At 35.4% G+C, this 19,879-nt stretch overlaps 2 protein-coding genes and 1 long non-coding RNA gene across 5 annotated transcripts in view; 2 read left to right on the forward strand and 1 right to left on the reverse strand.

Moving 5' to 3' along the window:
- On the forward strand, positions 1-8,739 carry L(2)k09022 (HEAT repeat containing 1 homolog l(2)k09022). The gene is made up of 10 exons (XM_070673368.1): positions 1-141; positions 224-372; positions 638-947; positions 1,058-1,421; positions 1,605-4,916; positions 5,071-5,742; positions 6,021-6,338; positions 6,440-6,888; positions 6,959-7,409; positions 7,676-8,739. Exons 2-10 carry the CDS (start codon positions 231-233, stop codon positions 7,844-7,846), a joined length of 6,189 nt encoding a protein of 2,062 aa, XP_070529469.1. The 5' UTR covers positions 1-141; positions 224-230; the 3' UTR covers positions 7,847-8,739.
- LOC139112393 (uncharacterized) overlaps positions 8,068-19,879 on the reverse strand; it is a 27,076-nt gene continuing 15,264 nt past the window's right edge. The window contains exons 7-9 of the mRNA XM_070673385.1: positions 13,776-13,961; positions 12,095-12,179; positions 8,068-8,861 (exon numbers count right to left, since the gene is read on the reverse strand). Coding sequence (XP_070529486.1) covers positions 8,795-8,861; positions 12,095-12,179; positions 13,776-13,961 — 338 coding nt within the window. The 3' untranslated portion in view covers positions 8,068-8,794. The remainder of the gene's footprint in view (positions 8,862-12,094; positions 12,180-13,775; positions 13,962-19,879) is intronic.
- LOC139112399 (uncharacterized) overlaps positions 10,397-19,879 on the forward strand; it is a 98,384-nt gene continuing 88,901 nt past the window's right edge. For all 3 annotated transcript variants that reach the window (XR_011547374.1, XR_011547376.1, XR_011547375.1), the window contains exons 1-2: positions 10,397-11,350; positions 11,712-11,748. This is a non-coding gene — a long non-coding RNA (uncharacterized lncRNA). The remainder of the gene's footprint in view (positions 11,351-11,711; positions 11,749-19,879) is intronic.

Genomic DNA, 19,879 nt, shown 5'->3' on the forward strand with positions numbered 1-19,879 from the left:
GTTACTGAGGTTCTATTTACCGCGCACGTGGTGAACGGCAATTTTTGTACTCTTTTTAGTTAAACAATGTGATATATTAATAAAACCTTATCAGTTTTATAAAGTTGATACTGTTTTTTTTACGGGCAGAAACATAATTTCGTAAGATCGTGTTTTTAAAAGAAATCGTGTTGAATATAGTTTCCTTTAATATAAGGTTACTTTTTTACCGGTTTATTTACAGATTAACAATGGCAACGTCATTAGCAGCACAGCTTAAAAAATTGAGAACTCCACAGACAAATTTATTGCTGCAGGATAAAAAGCGTCCCAGCTTGTTGTTCGATCCAAAAGAAGCTGCGAATTTCGACAGAGATACCGTATTGAGTATAGGTTAGTATTGTTTCACTAATAAATCAATATTTATGCATTTTTAATAAAATTAGATCGCTAATATCGTTTATTTCTTGTTTCTTTGTTATTTTATTATTATTATTATTTTATATTGCTTTAATTATTTTGACAAACATAAATTATACTTAATTTTCTACTTGCTAAAGTTTTAATAAAAAAAAAAAGATATTAATTTAAGAAGAAAAATTGTATAACATTTACAAAAAAAATTTTGTTATTTTTAATTATATTTATTTGTTTTTAGGTCAGAGTGGTTTGGAAGAATTACAGAAACTCTCAATGGTAAAAAATGTTTCTCCTTTTGATGATTTTCAAACTACATTATTTGCCCAGAGCTCTATAAATTTTGAAAGGGCTGTTCAAGATGCTAATGTTAACAAGAAACTGGATGAAGAGATAACAAAATTTTTATTATTAGCAACTCCCTACTTTTTATTATCTACCTGCCACAAAGCTTTGGAGTGGCTTGTGTTTAGATACCATATTCATCAATACAATCGAGAACAATTTATTCTTTTGATTTTGCCATACCATGAAACTCGTATGTTTGTTAGGTATGAAAAATATAACTATATTTGTGCTTAAAATTTTATTAGATATAATTTTTATTAACACATGTATTTTTAATATAATTAATTTAAATTAAAAAAATTTTTTTTTTAAGGGCTTTGCAACTGATAGACTTATCAGATGAGAGTGATAAATGGCATTGGCTGGAACCTATGCAAAAACGAGGTGTAATACTTCCTACAGGAATATTTATTAAGCATTTAATTTCGGATAAGGGACTTTTAAAAACAATATGCACTCATGTAACATTTGCTACAAAAACTTATTCTGAACAGGCATCTTGTCTAACTACCTTGTATGCTTTTTACACTACTGCAATGCTGGGTGTAATTGAATTGGGATCTATTACAGAAGTTCACGTAAATTATTTATTGCCAACTCTTCTTCAAGGTTTGAAAAGTTCCATTCTTGATTTTGCTGCCAGTAGCTATATGATTATTGCAAAATTGACATCAAAGGTAAATTTTTTTATTTTTATATATTTATTTTTTAATTATTTCTATTTTGTATGAATAACATTAATTTTACAATAATTATAAAAGTAATTTATTTTATAGTTTTTTAATAAAATAAAATAAAAATAAATTGGTAAAAATATTAAAATTATATAAACTTGTTTTAAATATTGTAATAAATTATAGGTGAAACTAAACGATGATACTATGGAGACTCTGTTGTTAATGACATTTAAAAAGACGTCTTTACCACAAGAAGCTACTACGTTATTACTTTATCTTTATCAATCTCCAGTTAATCGATTGACGGTTGTACCACAAAGTTTAGTTTTCCAATTGTCGGAATTACCTTGGTTTGTTGAGACAGTTACCAAGATTAATTCATTGGATATTAATGCATCGCGATTTATTACGCCTTTTCTACAAGTGGCTTGTCAGCTTGTCGCTGAGAATCCTGAAGGCACAATCGATGTGCAAAATATGATTGGCAATGTGTTAGACCACATTAAACTCGATAATGATGCAGTGGATACTATTTTATCTACTCTAATAACTTGCGAGTTCTCCAAGAATGAAACTTCTAAGATGGCAAAAGACTTTTTAGCGAGATTTTATCAGAGTTTCGAGCGTAGCTATCCAGAGAATTTCGATTTATATTTAAAGAAATTAATGAAGCAAGGCGAGCACGATGAAAAATCTAAACAGGCGTTACATCTTCTCACTTCATGGCCTTTCGGTGCCAAGGATACGCAAGAATCCATTGAAATTCTTAATAAATTAACGCACATTAGCGCTGCGCAACGAATTATTGCTCTGAAAATTCTTGCCAAAAACAACATAGACGTACCTGAGAGTTTTCGCGCTATAATGACGAGCTCTCTTCAAGCTAGATTCTACGACAGTGATGTGAATGTCGTGAAGACTTTGTTATCTTTTCCAACGAAAAAATTGATTAGTTTGTTACCTGCAGACACTTTAGTAGATGAATTATTAATTCTATTATCGACGTGTCACATATCATCAAGAAAAGTGTTAGCCAAGACAGCTTTAAAAATACTTTTAGAACTCTGCGAAGAGAGCGACGATACCAATGTTTTCATTACAGCTTTACCATACTTGTTTCCAGCTACGGACGATGATGTTGAAGTTGCAATGGAAGTTCTTCATTCGAACTTTGCTAAAAATAATAGATATATGCAGCACGTAATAGAGGATATTAATAAATCCAAATTGAACGCTGAAGCAGTGTCTTCTGCTGCTTTTCACAACATCTTAAATCATCTACTACTACCACCTACGGAGAGTATACTGACTTCTATGCGGTTACAAATGCCGCACGGTGATGCAGCATCTCTATTCTTTAACATGATCCTACTAGGCTCGGTTTGCAGAGTACCCGTAGGTTCAATGTCGACTAAAACTGCACGAGATGTCATTGAAATTGCCACGAAGATGATAAAAACATATTCGCGCGTTAAATTACTGCGCAATTGCAACAATATTACCGGTCATAATATTCAAATGGCTTTGAGGCTTACATCCGAGGGAATTCTGCCACTTCAAGTAGGTACTTACGTTCTTGAAATGGTACACAGGCGGCTGAACATTAAATTTGAACCAAAACTCGATTTCGATAATAATGCGGAACGAAGCAATTTGATCTTGCGACTTTTAGAGATGTTTATCGAAGGTATGGACAATCGACACTGGCGAAAACACTATTCTAGATGTCTACAAATTTTCTTCCAGTTGCACTTTGCTACGGTGAAAGATCTCATCTGCTTTCTTGCGCAGTTTTACGCAAAACCCGTCAAGATACAAACGTCATATCATTGTTTGAAAATTTCTTTATTACTGCTAAATCAATGCAAATCCGTTCAATGGGCGTTTCAAGATCAAGATTTTGTAACTAATTTATTGCTTGCGTTGACAAGACGAAACAATGAATGCAGAACAGTAGCAGTAGAAATTTTGAAAAAGCTAACGCAAACTTTTGGCCTCAACGCAGAGCCGTTTTTTGTGCTACTGCAAAAACTGGCGACAGTGAGTGCAGAGATCTGCAATGACTTTGAACATCTTGCATTAAGCTTATATTTTTTCCTTTCTCCAGATCCGCATGTATCTCGTCAAATGAAAGAACACAAAAAGTTGCAGCAGGCGCAAAAATTATTATTTAATGTAGTAACGCAGGAAAATGAAGCATCAAAGATTCCTCTGAATCGCCGATCACAACTTCTTGATATTCTGGTGAATGTTAACAGTACCGAAATTCTTCAGCAACTAGCTCCTATAGGTTTGGAACTTTTACAAAAGCTGACGGAGGAACCAAAAAATCGATCTGCTGGCAACGCTTTACGAAATATACTGGAACGTTTTACTATAAACACAGTTGACTCTTTAAAAGATGAAAAAGTGTGGTCGCTCTTTCAGACATGCATTCTAATACACGAGCCTTGTGCGGTTTTGGATAATGGCGATCAAACTTCGCCAAGCATTATCGTGCTAAAAAGGATTGGTGCGATCTTCGATATGCTATCTCATGATTTGCAGACGAGCATTTTATCTAAAGTGCTGGATGTAATGATCGATTGCGAAATCAACGATGTAGTCTCCGTCGCGGGTAAGATAATTCGTTGCATGTGCATGGACGCAACAATTCTGATCTCAGAATTGGAACACATGAAATTGAGTGGTCAAATTCAGGAGGAAACAGTAGACTCGGAGATGGCATCAAACGCGAGAAAGCGAAAGAAACGGCAAAGCCAAATTCAACTGGCGCACCCGGCGATGGTCCACAGCCGAGCATGGAAGCGCGGCGTTGTTTTGTTGGAGTTTGCAGAACGTGCCAACAACATCAAACGTGAAGAACTACTTTATAGTATATTGTTTGACTTATTGAACGTTTGTCTGAGTTTAGAGGAACAAAGTCCAGTTGAGTACACCAATCAGTTGCTTTTCTCGACAATCTATCGAATGATGAAAAAAGGTTTGCCAGTGCGGGATGTCGGTTTGCAAATTACGCTTATTGTTAAATGCATCAGAACGTCGCGCAATCCGCAAACGCATTATCACGCACTGCTGGTGTTGGTTGAATTCTTGAAAAATATGAACGTGCATCGCGCTCTCTTCAACCTTATGCCAATTTTTACATTTATGGGTAGCACGATTGTGCGTCAAGATGACGCTTATTCTATTCAGATCATCTCCAAGACTCTCGACACGGTGGTGCCAATTATAAATGCGGCCGATGATGTGACGCAGGCCTGCGAATTGCTGAGAACTTTTATCGTTTCGTTACCTCACATACCTGAGCACAGGCGAATGCCGCTTTTTACCAAATTACTACAATTGCTTGACAAACATTTGCATTTATATTATTTGCTGACTTTTGAAAGCCACGTAACAAAGAACGCAAGTCAAAAGACAGGACATCCCACCCAATGGCTGGATTTCGCTTTACAAGTGTCTCGAGAATTCTCGCCGCATCGATTGCTTGAGGTAAATTTTTAATAATTATTTTAATTGGGGATTTGAGATAATAAGCATTTTTTATACAATTTCAATAATTAAATGTTTTAATAATAATGCTCTCCTATTTTTTTTATAATTTAATTAGAAATATAACTAATAACTTTTCCAATTTTTGGTTTAGATTTGCACGAAGGTAATCACATTTATTAAGAGTTTGCCGATCGATATTGAAGAAGAGCAAGGCAGAAAAGAGGCGATGAAATTCCAGTACAAATATATTTACGATGTGACTAAGTCTACGCCGAAAAATCTTAGGCACTACAAACTAACGGCTGTACAATTTCTTAGCAATCTTCTATCTTCCGAAGATTTCATCAATCGCGTGGCAGTGCTGAGTCAAAACGAAGCGGATAATATGAATCAGTATTGTGATCATTTGATGATCGAATTAATTATATTAATACAGATTATTTCAAAAACCGCTGATCAACATTTAAATAAACCAAGTGCCAAGTATTGGAAAGTGTTACTACATCATTTGTACGACGTCTTGGATTTGGTGAACAATCTGTTGCCGAATACTTTGTTCTTGCAAAGCATAAAGAATCTATTAAAGCATGAATTATTACCGGTGAAGAGAAAAGCTCTAGAACTGCTAAATGCAAGACTGCTCCAGAAAAAATTCAATGAAGATGTTCATGCAGATCTTCTAAATTTGATCGAACCTTTGACGGATTTCTTGGAAGTAAAAATTGAAAATCAGGAACAAGAGATCGTACAACAAACAGTTCTAATATCTTTGAAACTGCTAGCGAAGTTACTGGCCACTGATCGTCCTGCTGTTTTTAGACCGGTACGTATACTTATTTAAATAAATAATTATTATAATGTTGGACTGTCGCTCGCAAGTTACGCACACGTCCGGTAATTCCTTCGAAAGACTCCGCGTTCACGCACTCACTCGCGGTCGGAAAGGAATCGTGTAAACTTTTTATAAACGAAACCGACTTTATTATTTGGAACAGTACACAGAACATTAAGACACGTTTATTCGCGTTAACAACTTTATTAATATTATTTATATTAATATTAACAACTATTAATATTATTTATATTAATAATTATTTACAGATTTTGGATATAACGACAGAATTGTTGAAATCGAAGAATGGCCCGGTATTAGGCAGTGCAGCATTGTGCGTAGCAGAATTGTGCAGCTCAATGCGAACGCATGCCTTGTACTCGTTAAATAAATTTGTGCCAGCAATTTTAAAATTGCTAAAAACTCATTGCCATCAGAATGTTCCGGATGTAATAGTCATCAGCATCGTAAGTGCTTTGCAGAAAATAGTGGAGTCTTTAGGAAATTTTTTATCGCTTTACTTGGACCGACTTTTGTCTGAATTGACGATTCTTAGCTCGCAGTATACCAACACGGAACATCCTAAGGTATTTATAATATTATTCCAACCAAAAATTCTAATATTATGTCTTGCTTTAAATTCTTTGGTGGAAAATTTTTTTTTAATTATTTGATTATATTTTTACAGGCCAGTATTGTTTTATCGCGGTTGAAAGCAACAACGCAAAAATTATCAAGTTGTATACCGCTGCGAGTATTACTACCAGCAGTTAATGAAACTTATGAAATGCTATTAAATAAGAAATCTTATAAATGTATACCGTCATTGATGAACGTGCTAGCTGAGTCCTTTGACAGCGTGCCTCCTGCAGAGCTGAAAGTAGAAGTCGACAATCTTGCCAACTTTTTCCTCGAGGTTCTTCAATTCCGCGAAAGAGTTGAGGATGGTGTAAATATGGATAACAACACGCAAGTTACCTTAAAAGACATCGTCTCAGTCGAGGAGAGCGCCAGTGATGCTTTGATAGCATTACTTTTGAAGTTAAGCGAAGTAACATTTAGGCCGTTGTATGATAAACTCTATGGATGGGCAGCGAATGACACGCTGCATAAACAGAGAAATATAACGTTCTACAGGTATGAACAATATTAAATCAATTAACTTTTATTATGTTATTTAATCTTTTTTTTATTTTTTCAATTTTAGGCTGTCCGCGAATATAGCAGAGTGCTTGAAGTCTTTGTTTGTTTTGTTTGCCGGGCTGTTTTTGAAGCATGCGGCATCATTGTTGAGCAGCAACAATATGTTTGTGACGGACACTCCACAGGAATTGACACTTCCCGATGAATCTAGCAGAATTGAGTTGATAGAGGCGATTTTACTGACCCTTCACCGAGTATTCGGTTACGATGTGCACAACTTTGTCAGTCAGGATCGATTTGAAATTCTCATGCAACCGATAGTAGATCAGGTGGAAAACACAATGGGCACGAAGGAAGAATACGAGAATCGAGCTAGCCGGCTTATCGTACCTTGCATAGCTTCTTTCGCCAGCGCCATTTCCGACGACTCGTTACACAAACAACTGGTTTACCAAACTTTGTTGAAGACGAGACATGCAAAACCTTACGTCAGAAGCACCGCATTGAACGCACTGGTAACATCGAATTAATTCAGTTTAATTTAGATAATGTAAAAAGTTGTATAATGGAATGGTATTTTTGTTTTATAATATTCAGTAATTGACAAAATATATGCAAGTAACGTAGTAAGTTTATAATAATCACAAGTAAAATATATTGAAGGATTGAAAGTTTCGTTAAAAAATATTTTTTAACAATTGACAAAGGAATTAAAATGAAACTTTTAAAAATTAATATTTTTTACTTTCTGACAATGTATTATATTGACAATGTATTATAGGTGGAAATTGTAAGAAAACTTGGCGAAGATTTTATGCCGTTATTGCCTGAAACGGTGCCATTCCTAGCAGAGATGTTGGAAGACGAAGACGAAGCTACGGAGAAATGTGCCCAGAATGCGGTTCGCACCCTAGAAGAGATCTTAGGAGAACCTTTACAGAAATATTTTTAAACTTCAAAAATTAATTAGTTTATAAATATGTAAATAGAATTAGTTTTTTTTTTCATGGAGATACTAGGCACTTACGTAGTAATCTCTAATTTTAAATAATTAAATAATAAATCGTGAAATATTGAAAGCAAAAAGAAATCTGAATAATCGTTCAAAATCTGTTAGCAATTATTTGAAGAACTGTCTTTAAACGATCAAGTTTTATATAAAATCTTCAAGACTTATTACGAAAAAAACATTGATTTATTTTTAACTTATCTATAATCTTGGACGAAGTAAAGAATATATTATTTCCTTACATTATAATACAGAGTAACGTAAATATGCGTATGCGTGACAATATAGGCTCGTGAGTTATATGGCTTTGAAACAATACAGTCCATTTATATTTAAAACGCTTTCATGAGACACCGAGTCTTATTTTGGCAGCGTATTTTGTAAGCTCAACTATATTTGAACATTGTTTCTCGAACTAAATTCTAGCAAATGCCGTATGTATATTTAAGAATACATTTGCTACCAACAATGAAATGGCAATTAATCAAATACATTTCATAAATATGCAAGAAAAATATGCAGGCTTTCATATTATCTGCATGTTTTTAGTTTAAGCGTAGCGCCGTTCGACTGTAAATATCATTTTTTTCGAATTAATGCAGATATACGAGAGAAAAATCTTTAAATTCAGGTAGTCATGTTCTGCGTCATTAGTGTACCAAAACAGCACGCACACAATTTCGAATGTTGCGAAAGAGACGTGTCTCTTTTAGCTTTTATAACACGACCGCAGGCTTCTCAGTTAATTACACGGGATCATCGCAAGAGTTTTGGAGCCTTCGGGGAAAGGTGTTGCGGTATCTTAGCGATGGTCTCCAAACTCCACGTGGACACCGGCGATTTTTTGTCGGTATCGATGGCCATGTGTGCGATTAATCCAGACCCCTGGAGTCACACATTGGGGACATCAGGTGGGCCTCGAAGAGCTATCTCTTCGCTTTGCGTCGTTGTGAGTTTTCTGTAACAGAAATGAAAAGACTTGTTAACGCGTTGCCTTCACGAACAAAGTTCAAAATCATATTGCATTCCGATTGTAATTTTATTTTTCTATGTCGAGCCGTTTTACGCGTTCAAGACTTACATGTATTACATTATTTCTAAGCCTACAAAGTGTACAATTCTCAAAGATAATGTACGTTGAAAGACAGATATGGCATTTGCTGCGACGAGCGGCGACGGCGGCTGGCGTACGTGACTTCCCCCACTCTCGGCCGCTGAGTGCGGGGAAGTGTAGTAGGCCGCGTTCTCCCTTAGTCCTCTGTGACCGGTGTTCGGCAACACACCTACGCGCGCGCTTCGCGTGAGATTCGACGCACACCACGCCAAGGTTACATATGCTAGCTAGCCGCCGTTGCCTCGGTTAACCATATTTGCCATTCCGTCTACACGTATTTTCTTCTATTTATATATATATCGACCGCACATTTATTTACGATTCCGCGTTACCATTCTGTTTCAACTAAAGTATAAGGCATATAAGATACAAAAGCTTTCAGACTTTGGTCTGCTTATGAATTCTAAATATTATTAAAATAATTCAACATACATTGACTCCGTAATGCGTCTACTGTTTGTATACGTTAATCATATTATTTGGCATGTGACGAATACTTATTTTTTACCGTGTATATATCAGAGCTATTGTATTCGGAAGGCATGGATATTGCGTGCGTACCGTGTTACATATAATATTACATTTCGCGATGAGATGGTTATAATAGATGCTGAGACATATTGAACATCGAGATTTCCACGAGAATTATTTCGATTATTTAACCAGCGTGCAATCAATCGGAGCGAAACGACGATTTGCAAGCGTACGAGGATCGAAGTGACGGTCGTCTATTGAAAGTATCTATCTAGCTCGTCGTATTCATTACAAAAAGGGGTAGTTAAAAGACTAGAATAGAGAATGGAAACGAGAGACGTAAATTACTCCCATCGCGAATTATTCGCCCTCGAGTGACTGCTATTTTTATTATAATTAAGTAATTCAATAATTTATTGCATAATTTCTAATTTATATTATTAATTAAGTGACATCGACTGACTAACCGCTTTTGAATTTTAAAGCTTTCTTTTTTTTTTTTTCTTGTCACTCGTTAAATTTAATATCCTTGATAGACTAATTAATTAATTAATTAACTCTTTCCTAACTTTGATCGCAAGTCGCGACGTGTCCGGAATATCTTAGCAAATTTAAATATTCTTGCTTGCTAATCAAAGTATCCTAGCATAGTGATAATCTTGGAATAATAATTAATTATTGCATTTGTATTAAAAGTTTTTGGTCACTAAAACTGGTCACACACACTTACCACCACAGTGGCAGTGAGGCTTTCGACCAATCGCGCTGCTTGATTCGGCCGTTCGTAAGCGTTGCCATTGGTCGAAAGCCTCACTGTTACTGTTACAGAGAGTGTATGTGGCCATTTTAACCGCCAGTCTTCACGTAAGAAAAGAAACGGCGGCGTTGACGCGGGGGGGGTCTCGTCGCGTTTAATTAGTAAGTATAATCGTAATCAGTCTCGTACATCGACGCTCGTCGTGCGTGTGCGATGTACACACACGTCGGCAATTCGTGGGAAGTGAGCAACTCTGCGTTTCGCGTTTATCGCGATATATCGGTCAAAGATTCGTCACTCGGGCTGACCGGTCGCGAAACGACAAGCGGCCGTCTTACGTTAGTCGTGTCTCGTTTCCGCGGATGAGTCCCTCGCGGATATATCCTGCATCGAGTTCCTACTCCAGTCACTTCGTTCGTGTGAAGCCGATTCAGTTGACGGTACGATATTCGCCCGGGAATTCTCGCGGGGATATATACGCGTATTATTTCCTGACCGCAAATACGGTTGCAGGAGGTCGCGGAGTATTGTCGGGAAAAATTCGTAATTTTGGCGAGTATTGTTATAAATATGCGTGTAAGTCAAGTGTCGCGAAAGGAGAGGCAAGGGAGATCCTGGGAGGCATTGGGTTTCATCGGAGCAATGTGTGGTAAGCAGTTTTCATATTCGTGGTGTCATTTTATACCTTTCCATTAATATCCGACAATAAAATATTATTTTGTACAGTATATTTGTGAGATATTTTAAAATTAGTATAATTAATTATTAATTGAAGCAACAGGCTTTGTTTAACGAAAGCCACTTTTAAAAAATTATTAGTAAAATTCTGTATTTTTAAGATTTATTATTTAATTTAATTAACTTGATTCGATTAAATTGGGCTGTTTATCAAATTGTTTTTAAAAGATTTTGAATGATCTGTATAAGTATTTTTTTTACAGAATTATTACATCTATGTTGTATGTTATAGATAAGTGTGTAAAGCGAATGGACAAAAGAAAAGGAAGGAAGGAAGTGAAGTGCCTGAAGTGGACGGATCAAAAACAGGAGGAGGTGGTATCCAAGCCAAGGTGGCATCAGGCAACAGCGGAGCAACTTTAATGTAAGAAATTATCAAGTATATAAATTAAGAATTTCAATTTATTCTGCACATTAAAAAAATTTCATTGCCAATATCTACTGTTAATATCTTGTCATCCGTTTCTTAGTAAGGAAACGCCGGTTGTATAGAAAGTCGAGTGACGTTTTTTTATCATATTAAATACTTCTAAGAAGCACTCTTACAGTTAGACCAAGCGTGGTCTGTTTACATTCAGCACTTGTTTTGTATTAAGAATCGGAGGGCAAGAGAGAGAGAGAGAAAGAGGGAGACAGTGGATATCGACAACAGTTGACAACAACTGAATCTCAGCTCCTGTTTTAAAGCTCTGTTAAAATTTACACGCATTTCATTTATTTTACAGATCATCATGTATAACTCCGCTGCTGCGAATCGTACCGGTGAGTTTAAAATTACTTTTTTTACTTCCCGTAGTATAAAAAGATTTGGCAAAAATTATATGTATAAAAAGTATCCCGTAAACGACGAAAGATTAAAAACAAAGAGTGGAAATAATAATCAGTTAAGGTATTTGGGTAACACTAAAACGACACAACATTTTCTCTATTATTCTTATACATATACCGCCTAACATCTGATCAAATTCACTGTTGAGTTTTAACATTTAGTTAAATTATTTTGGTTCTTAATTTCTTTGGTTCTAAATCAAATATGATTGAAGAATTAATTTGCCAATCGTTATTTTGTATCTTTAAGTTGATACTTGAGTAAAATGAGTTCACTTACCTCTTTCTAAATTGGAATATGATATAAACGATGATCGCATTGCCGACGAATAGGAGAGCAATTATGACCGTTGGCAGCACAACATCTGTAATATAATGCAGATTTGATTAATTTCGATCAGCTTACTTGCTGTGTCATCATGTTGATTTGATTTAGTGTTACACTTTGATCACACGCGTTCAGAACCTCTCACATTACAGATTGCAGCCAGTATTCCGTACGGTAATCAAATTATTGACTGGCAATCGTGTAAATAATCAATATAAAATTTAATATGCTCGCGATAACGTGTTTTGAGGTCACAATAAAATAAGTTAGCCATTATATGATACAACAATAAAAACGTTAATTTTAACGTGGCAGTAGAGACAATTGTGGGAGGGTAAAAAATTTATAATGACAGCAACTGATCACGCGGTAGGACCATTATCTCTCCTTGTATCTCACGTCATCTTACGCCAAACGTCATCAAGCGTGGCATACTGAACTTTGGACGCTACGGCTAGTGACTGAAGTTTCTTTCCATCGCGAACCTTCCTATTCGTACGTTTATAATCCGATATTTTTATCACCGTCGCTGTTACCGTTCGGTGCTCATAGTTTTCAGTCAAATACATGCCAAGTGATTCAATTGTAAAACAATATTTGTTGCAAAGATACATTAGAATATTTTATATAATTTTATTTTACATTATTTCAATGCGTACTTATAAAACAAAAAATAGATTATATAGTTAATTTTTTTTTTTTTTCTAACAAAAAGTTAATGCGTAATTTACTTTTATTATTCATAGTTTTAACTATTTTTAGCTGCAATGACTATTTCCATCCTCTTGAATTGTTTGCTCTTGCGACACATTTTCTTTGGTAAACAATGCCATCAACTATTGAATTAAGTGCAATTGCACTTCAATCTCGAGTTAAAGATAGCTAGAAAATTTCTATTGATAAATTCGCGCAAACAATACTGAAAGTTATTAGTTTACGATATTTAAAAGTACATTTATTGCATTATTGATCAGCTACTGTTTTTTTCAAAGTTAATAGCTCTAATTAGCGGCCTTTAATTCACAGTTTGTATTGATTTGTTTTGATCGAGAAACTGAATTTTATTGCTTGTGATTAAGTAATGTTTTTTGTTTTATCTATTTTATCACCTGAGTATCAATTGTAATCGCTTCCTAACAAGATAATATATTTCTGATGATATTGTTGATATAATTAGGGTCATTAGCTTGTTGCACGTGAAATGTGATTGCAGCCACAATTGTTGATAAAATAAAAATTGTAATTTAGAGCTCTTAAAGTTTGATAGTAATTTCATATATTGCAAACATTATTCAAAACGTTGTTTCGTAAAGCAATGTTAACATCACATTAAACAGCTTTTAACGAATGAATGATATTTAGAAAATATAATTCTATCTTCTTCGAAATAATATTATTAACTATTATGCAAAACTGATCCGGCCTCCATTTTACGTGCGACTAATCAAAGCTTGTGTTTATCACAAATTCACGAAACACTTGAGTCACTTCACAATGTATTCACAATGTAAGAGATAACGCGACAGCGACGTGCGATTATCGGGACAGTCGTCGAATCGAGTTGTTTTACTGTTAAATTACCGCAAAATCGTGCTCTCAGAAGGAAAAAAAATTGCGAGCTTAGTTCACTGACCTACGACGTAGTCTGCTTGCTTCATCATGGCTGATTGCGCCGAATCCATAACGGGGCTGATGCTACCACTCGCGACTGCGTCCTCGCCACGTCCTAGTCTCACCCCTGACCCAAGGATATTATCCCCGGAGAGACTCGCTAGATGATGGTGCTCGTTCTCTGACTTAACGATCACTGCTGACGTGGCTGTAAAAAAAATTTCGAAAATATAATAGTTGTTCGCAAAAAAAGGTTTCTTCACTCAAAAATTATAACTTGTCAAATCTTATTGAACGTATTTTTGACATTAATTTTTTTCTTTTTTTTTTGTATGAATTATATTATATATGCAAAACTCGAACTTCCGTTCGTACATTCTAAGTTTTTAATGTGAATTAAAGATATTTTTGAGTGGAAATCTTGCAGCTAAGTTTTCTATTGCAATTAGTATGAACTCCAAAGTTAGAATGAGAACATTTTGCGGTATGAATAGTAATCTGTGTCGTTTTCACGACATTGCTAAATGTAAATTAAAAATCCCGTTTAATTTCAGTTGAATACATTTTACGCGCTACTTTTTTTTTTCTCGTTTCGCAAAAATATTGTATTTTAATATTCCTGTACGGGAATTATTTGTTAGGTTTGTTGTTAGGAATATTAATTTTTGACCAGCGGTACTTAATTTTAGACATACTGGGAACAACAACTTTTATCGATGTTTATCTGAATCCAAAGCATCATTCATTTTTTTTTACGGTTTAATATCGTGGTATTATTGCGTTTTATAATAGACACAGCGACGACTTAGAAGTTAGAATGGAACGAAAAATACTTGACTCTTTTTACATCTTAGGAACTTGTGTAAAAAAAGTGTAATTCGCAATTTTTTTTCTATTTTATCCTGTTTTCTTGGCGCAAAATTCGCGAGGCATATTATATTTTCCTCTCGTCTAAACTTCAACACCCACCCTAAACTTTTCTGAGCAGTTGGCCCAAGCTGTTAATACAAACCTAACGATTCTACCGAATCATGCTAATATTTACCGAGGCGCGATTGCGTTCACCAGGAGACTGTTCTCAGGAAACCTTGCTCTTACTTCTACTTCGAAACTAATTTTCACTCGACGAAGAAACGACACTTTCTTCGGCTGCCGCGTTATTTGCGAGCAAATGCCCCGTGATAAGTAGAAATATTGTTATTTACTAAGTGTCCCAGAATCACCGATTAAAATAAAACTGGACCAATTCAAAGATAATTTTTTTTTAGTAACGAGCATCTCGAATTATTTATTGCATACTTTTACAACTAAACGTTGTAATTGAATTTCGTCCGGTGAGTGAAACGAAAAGATCGGAGAGTTAAACTTCCAATGAAATTGAATTATTCAAACATCATTTATCGATTAGTCCACGATTAAAGTTATAAATAAACTTTCTCATTAAAAAGTGGTGCAATTTTTAAATTATTTCACTTCAAACGTAACTAAAGTTTATTTTAAACGACTCTTTGAAAACTTTGCGTCGCCTTCGACACGTAGAGCGCGCAATGATTTGGAAGAGATATCTGGTTTCAACTTCTACTCGTTATGCCATATATAAATTAGCATTACAAATAAAAAAAGAAAAAAAAAAAAAAAAAAAAAAAAAATTTTTGAAAATGTTCACTCGAAACGTGTAATGAAATTTCGCGATAACCTCGTATTTTCTTTCCACTTTTCTGCCGGACGAAAAGTCGCTTAGGTCAAGTGGATTATTTTCAAAGTAATTAATGCAATCAATACGCTGCCCCTCGAGTGTTTATTCTCTCTCATTCATCGGGCTCAGCACGTGAACATACAAGCGCGCACGCGACAGTCGTATGATCTCCGTGAATAATTTCCGTCGTATGATCGCGAGTAAAAGAAACACGAAAGATTAAAGGGGCATGTATGTTGTGTCAATAATAACAAGTAAAAAGAGGCGCTCGGTCAGCGAAAACTCGCGAGGGAGGGGGTCATCGTACGATGCGTTATCGCGACTCAATGTAGGAAGATTTCGATGAGACTCGCTGATTCGTTACAGGTCATCGGATATCGGCGACTCCGTGATCCTCGGAGTGCATTCGCTGCTCTTATTTTTCCGTTCCATTCGGATAACTATGGGAGCAATCACGCGTTGGTCACGAGCACGCCGATACAAGTGTTTTCGCGCGAGAGCAGATCGCTCTCGATAAGCACGTGATAACCGAACTTATCCGGCCCAGAATTATTAGACGGTTCGAGGAAAGCGCAAACGAGTAGCTCGTTACGATAACAGCGAAGTAAATTGTCGCGTTTTGGAAAACGTGTTTCGTTTCACGAGATTGCCTGAATGGGTAATAGTGGTTTCCGAATGAGAACTAACAAACTGCGATAAATTAAGGTGATTACCAACGAATGGACGCGGTATGCACTCTTGAAATGAATTGGCCACGTAATAGCGGAAATTTTCTTCTCCGAAATAAACTGAAGAACGTAGAGCACTTGAATAAAAAAAAAATCCCTTTAATGAAGACGTAAACGTGCAGTATTGCTTGACTTTAATTTTTAAAATAAATTTTGTTGCATATGTACATTTATAGACAGATATACGAACGTATGATATCTTTTTATATTTATATTCCTCGTGATAGGTTTTTCCAATTTTGTAGAGATATTGAGAATCTATTCTTCGAAAAGTCAGTTAAAGTTAAAGAGGAAAGATATCAAAAGTATTTTTAAATATTTTTTTTTATCGTCAAAAATATCACTGACCTTTCAAAGTGAGAAGAATGAAAAAGATTGTATTACAAAAACGTATTGAAACGCTTTCTGATACTGCAGAGCTGTTCTGCTCTTAGTTATCATCTAATCATTACCAATTGCTGTTTCGTAATGTTGTATCCTTAAATATTATTAATGGGTAACAAAACGATGAGGGGACTAGCGACCTTGCCTCCAATGCCAGAACGGCTTCGTGAGAATAGTTACATGATACATCAGTTAGATGTGATATAAATATCTAATAAATTTTATATAAATTATATTTTGTAGCGTTGCATATATTGGATATAAATGTGCATATAGAGATTATCTTATTCAGAAGTATCGAATTTTACAGAGATTAAAAAATAGTATTCCTGAAGCACTGTAAGAGAAACTTTAGAAGAGTAATTTTTCAAAATTAGCAATGAAGTCGGCAGTGAATTTATTTGAAAAACGTACGTGGAAATTTTGGCACATACAATTTTATTTACTTTTATCACGTGTAAAATTTTTACGAACGTAGTCAAAATAAAAAAGGGAGAAAAAAAAGAACACAATAGGAGCTTTAACCTAATATTACGTAACATCGAAAATGTTAATTTACGCGAATTTTTGAGATCGGGCTAAATACGCGAAAACATGAATCAGAAACGTTTAACTAGAATATTTCGGTGTTTGGATTTTTCAGCATAAACTCGTTGGTTATTGTAGTCGTGTTTGTTGCAACAATTTTGTGGGGAGGGGGGTTCAAAGTCCAAGCTTTTCGTTCAAGTTAAATAAGTCGAATATTTCAACACGAAAGGTTGTTTAGAATTGACTCATTCCTTCATGGAAATTAATTTGCGAGCGAGCTTAGGAAACCTATGAAACGGAAAACTGTCCACCGATATAACGGACTTAGAATTATAATAAATTTCTTCGAACGACACATTTCGAGGAAAAAGAAAAAAATTGCAAATCATTGAATAAGTAATAAAACATGAAACTAAGCGACGTAAAATAATATATTTATCGCTGATTGCCGAGTAGAAACAAAAAGTCTTGATACCGCTATATAAAAAAATGATTATCTATTATCAACCGTAATAAAACGAGGAACAGGACAAATAGTTGATGCGTACATCAAGCGGCGCGGCATATATCTCCTTTCACGGACAAATATAAATTTTGAGTAAGTGACAAATTAATTGCGAGGACAATTGCAGTTTTTATATAATTGTAGAGTAGCAAAATTACAGTGTAGTCGTAATATGTTGAGCTGCGTTATATTGAGTTACGCGACAGTGGCCTAACGGAACAGAAGGAGAGAAATCCAGAGCGAGATGCAGCAGTTTCGTACGTTGCATCAGTCACGTATACCACGTGAAAATAGCGTTAACAGAACTTGAAACGCAAGGCTAGCCGTACGAGCAAATTATAACGAGGTATCGAAAAAATTATAATTAGGTGGAGTAATTGTCGATACAAACGTAATATCTCAAATGTTATTTTGCAACAGTACTACGACATTTAGTTCGCGAGGAAAAGCTCTATGTGAAATTTTAATATTCTTTGACGAAAAGAAAGAACCGCTGGAGTTGCGTTAGTGGACGACATTCACGTATAAATTAAATTTATTAGGGCTTCTCTCTTATCCAGTTTAGACGCGAGGTAAGTTTCTAGACGAAACTGCTTAAATGTAATTTATTAGACGTATTAAAGTTGATTTAGACTAACTGAAGTCGGTTTTAATCTTGAAAATATAATCTTGAGTTCCGGACTTTTTACGGAAGGCCATTTTACGTGATGCGTGGTCTGATGTTCCGTGGCAGTAGTGCACCTCTCGCTGAATCAACATATAATTTAACGTCAGTCTCGCAAACAAACGAACAAACGTCACCCGTCTTTACGACGGCGAAATTTAATTCCGCCACTGTCGCGCAAACGGACTAATTTTCTTTGTACGACTTTTTTTTTCACCGGCAAATTGCATTCTAATCTAATGATTTTGTCTCAATCAATGGGATTTTTTTTATCTCGTTGCGGGCACGTTTGCCATCGAAACGAACGATTGGATACCGGGAACGATTATTAACGACCTTATCCTTTGACGAAAAGGATTCAGGTTGGATAAAAAGAAAATAAGGGCGAAAAAATAAAATATAGTATAAATAATAAAATTTAAAAATTTACGTTGATAGAATTAAGTGCCACGTCAAAAACACGGCAGTAATTGAATAAAGTTTTATATCAAATAATTTAAAATTATTAAAGTAATATTTGTATCGTCGTAACAATTTTTATTTAATGCCATTAATATTTTAGTTCTTCTTTCTTATTGAAAATCAATACGTATTAATTACTAATTTTTATTATTTTAAAATAAATGACGGCTGAATATTTGTCCAAGTTTTCCAAACAATTATTATTTTTTATTTATTCGCCAAAGTGATTGATGTTATATAAAATAAGTAGTTGTTGAAATATCAGTCACAGAAATCTGACGGATCTCAACCTACGTTTAAAGATCAGAAAATTATAATGTCAAGAAGGAATAAATATAATTTCTGCGAGTCAGAGCGTCGGAGTCACGAAACTCAAAGGTAAACGTCGGTACAGTTTTCTCAATATTTACTCATAAGAAAACGATTTCAAAGCTTAGGTGATTTTAATACGAGGGTGCGTTTTCCGCGTCGTCCCCAATCGCACCCTGATTTATCCGAATGAACGCGAGATACCTTTGGACGTTTAATGAAATAAACGCGTAAAAAGCGTGTGACACTCACTGATCAGGTTCTTGAAGGTATCGGTGAATATTCGAATCATCGTGAAGAGTCTGTTTACTTCGAGATCCAATTAAATATTTATTATCTCGTGCGACGGTCGTCTGTCAGCTGCTGTACACCACCACCATCACACGATCCCTTGCCGCACGTTGCAACAGTACGATTCTCTCGAATTGTGGTGCTTCCACTAGATCCTACCAAAGGTCCGAGGGATTCGCGTTAAATCTCTTGAGAACTCCTCCACTTTCTCCCTCTTCTCTCTGTCCTCCCTCCTCTTTTTCTCACTCTCTCGCTCGTTCTGTTTTTTTTTTTTTTTTTCTTTTTTCTTCTTCTTCACGATAGCACCGCGTGGTCCATTCACAAAAGAAAAAGGAGAAACGATCGATTCTTCTCGCTAGAGAAAAGTTCGCAAACAGATCGTCCGAGGAAGTTGTTGAGAAAGATCGCAATGAGATGAAAAATGCAACGGAAGCCACAGGTAATTTGCAATTCGTAATTTGCTAACGGAGGACTGTCTAGGGATTCGGTCCCTCGTCCCGCGATCTCGGGGATGATGAAACTTCTAGTCGTACCGCACGTCTTACGGGAGACAACCTGA

The sequence above is a fragment of the Cardiocondyla obscurior genome, linkage group LG28, assembly GCF_019399895.1.
Source record: "Cardiocondyla obscurior isolate alpha-2009 linkage group LG28, Cobs3.1, whole genome shotgun sequence".
Classification (NCBI taxonomy): Eukaryota; Metazoa; Arthropoda; class Insecta; order Hymenoptera; family Formicidae; genus Cardiocondyla; species Cardiocondyla obscurior.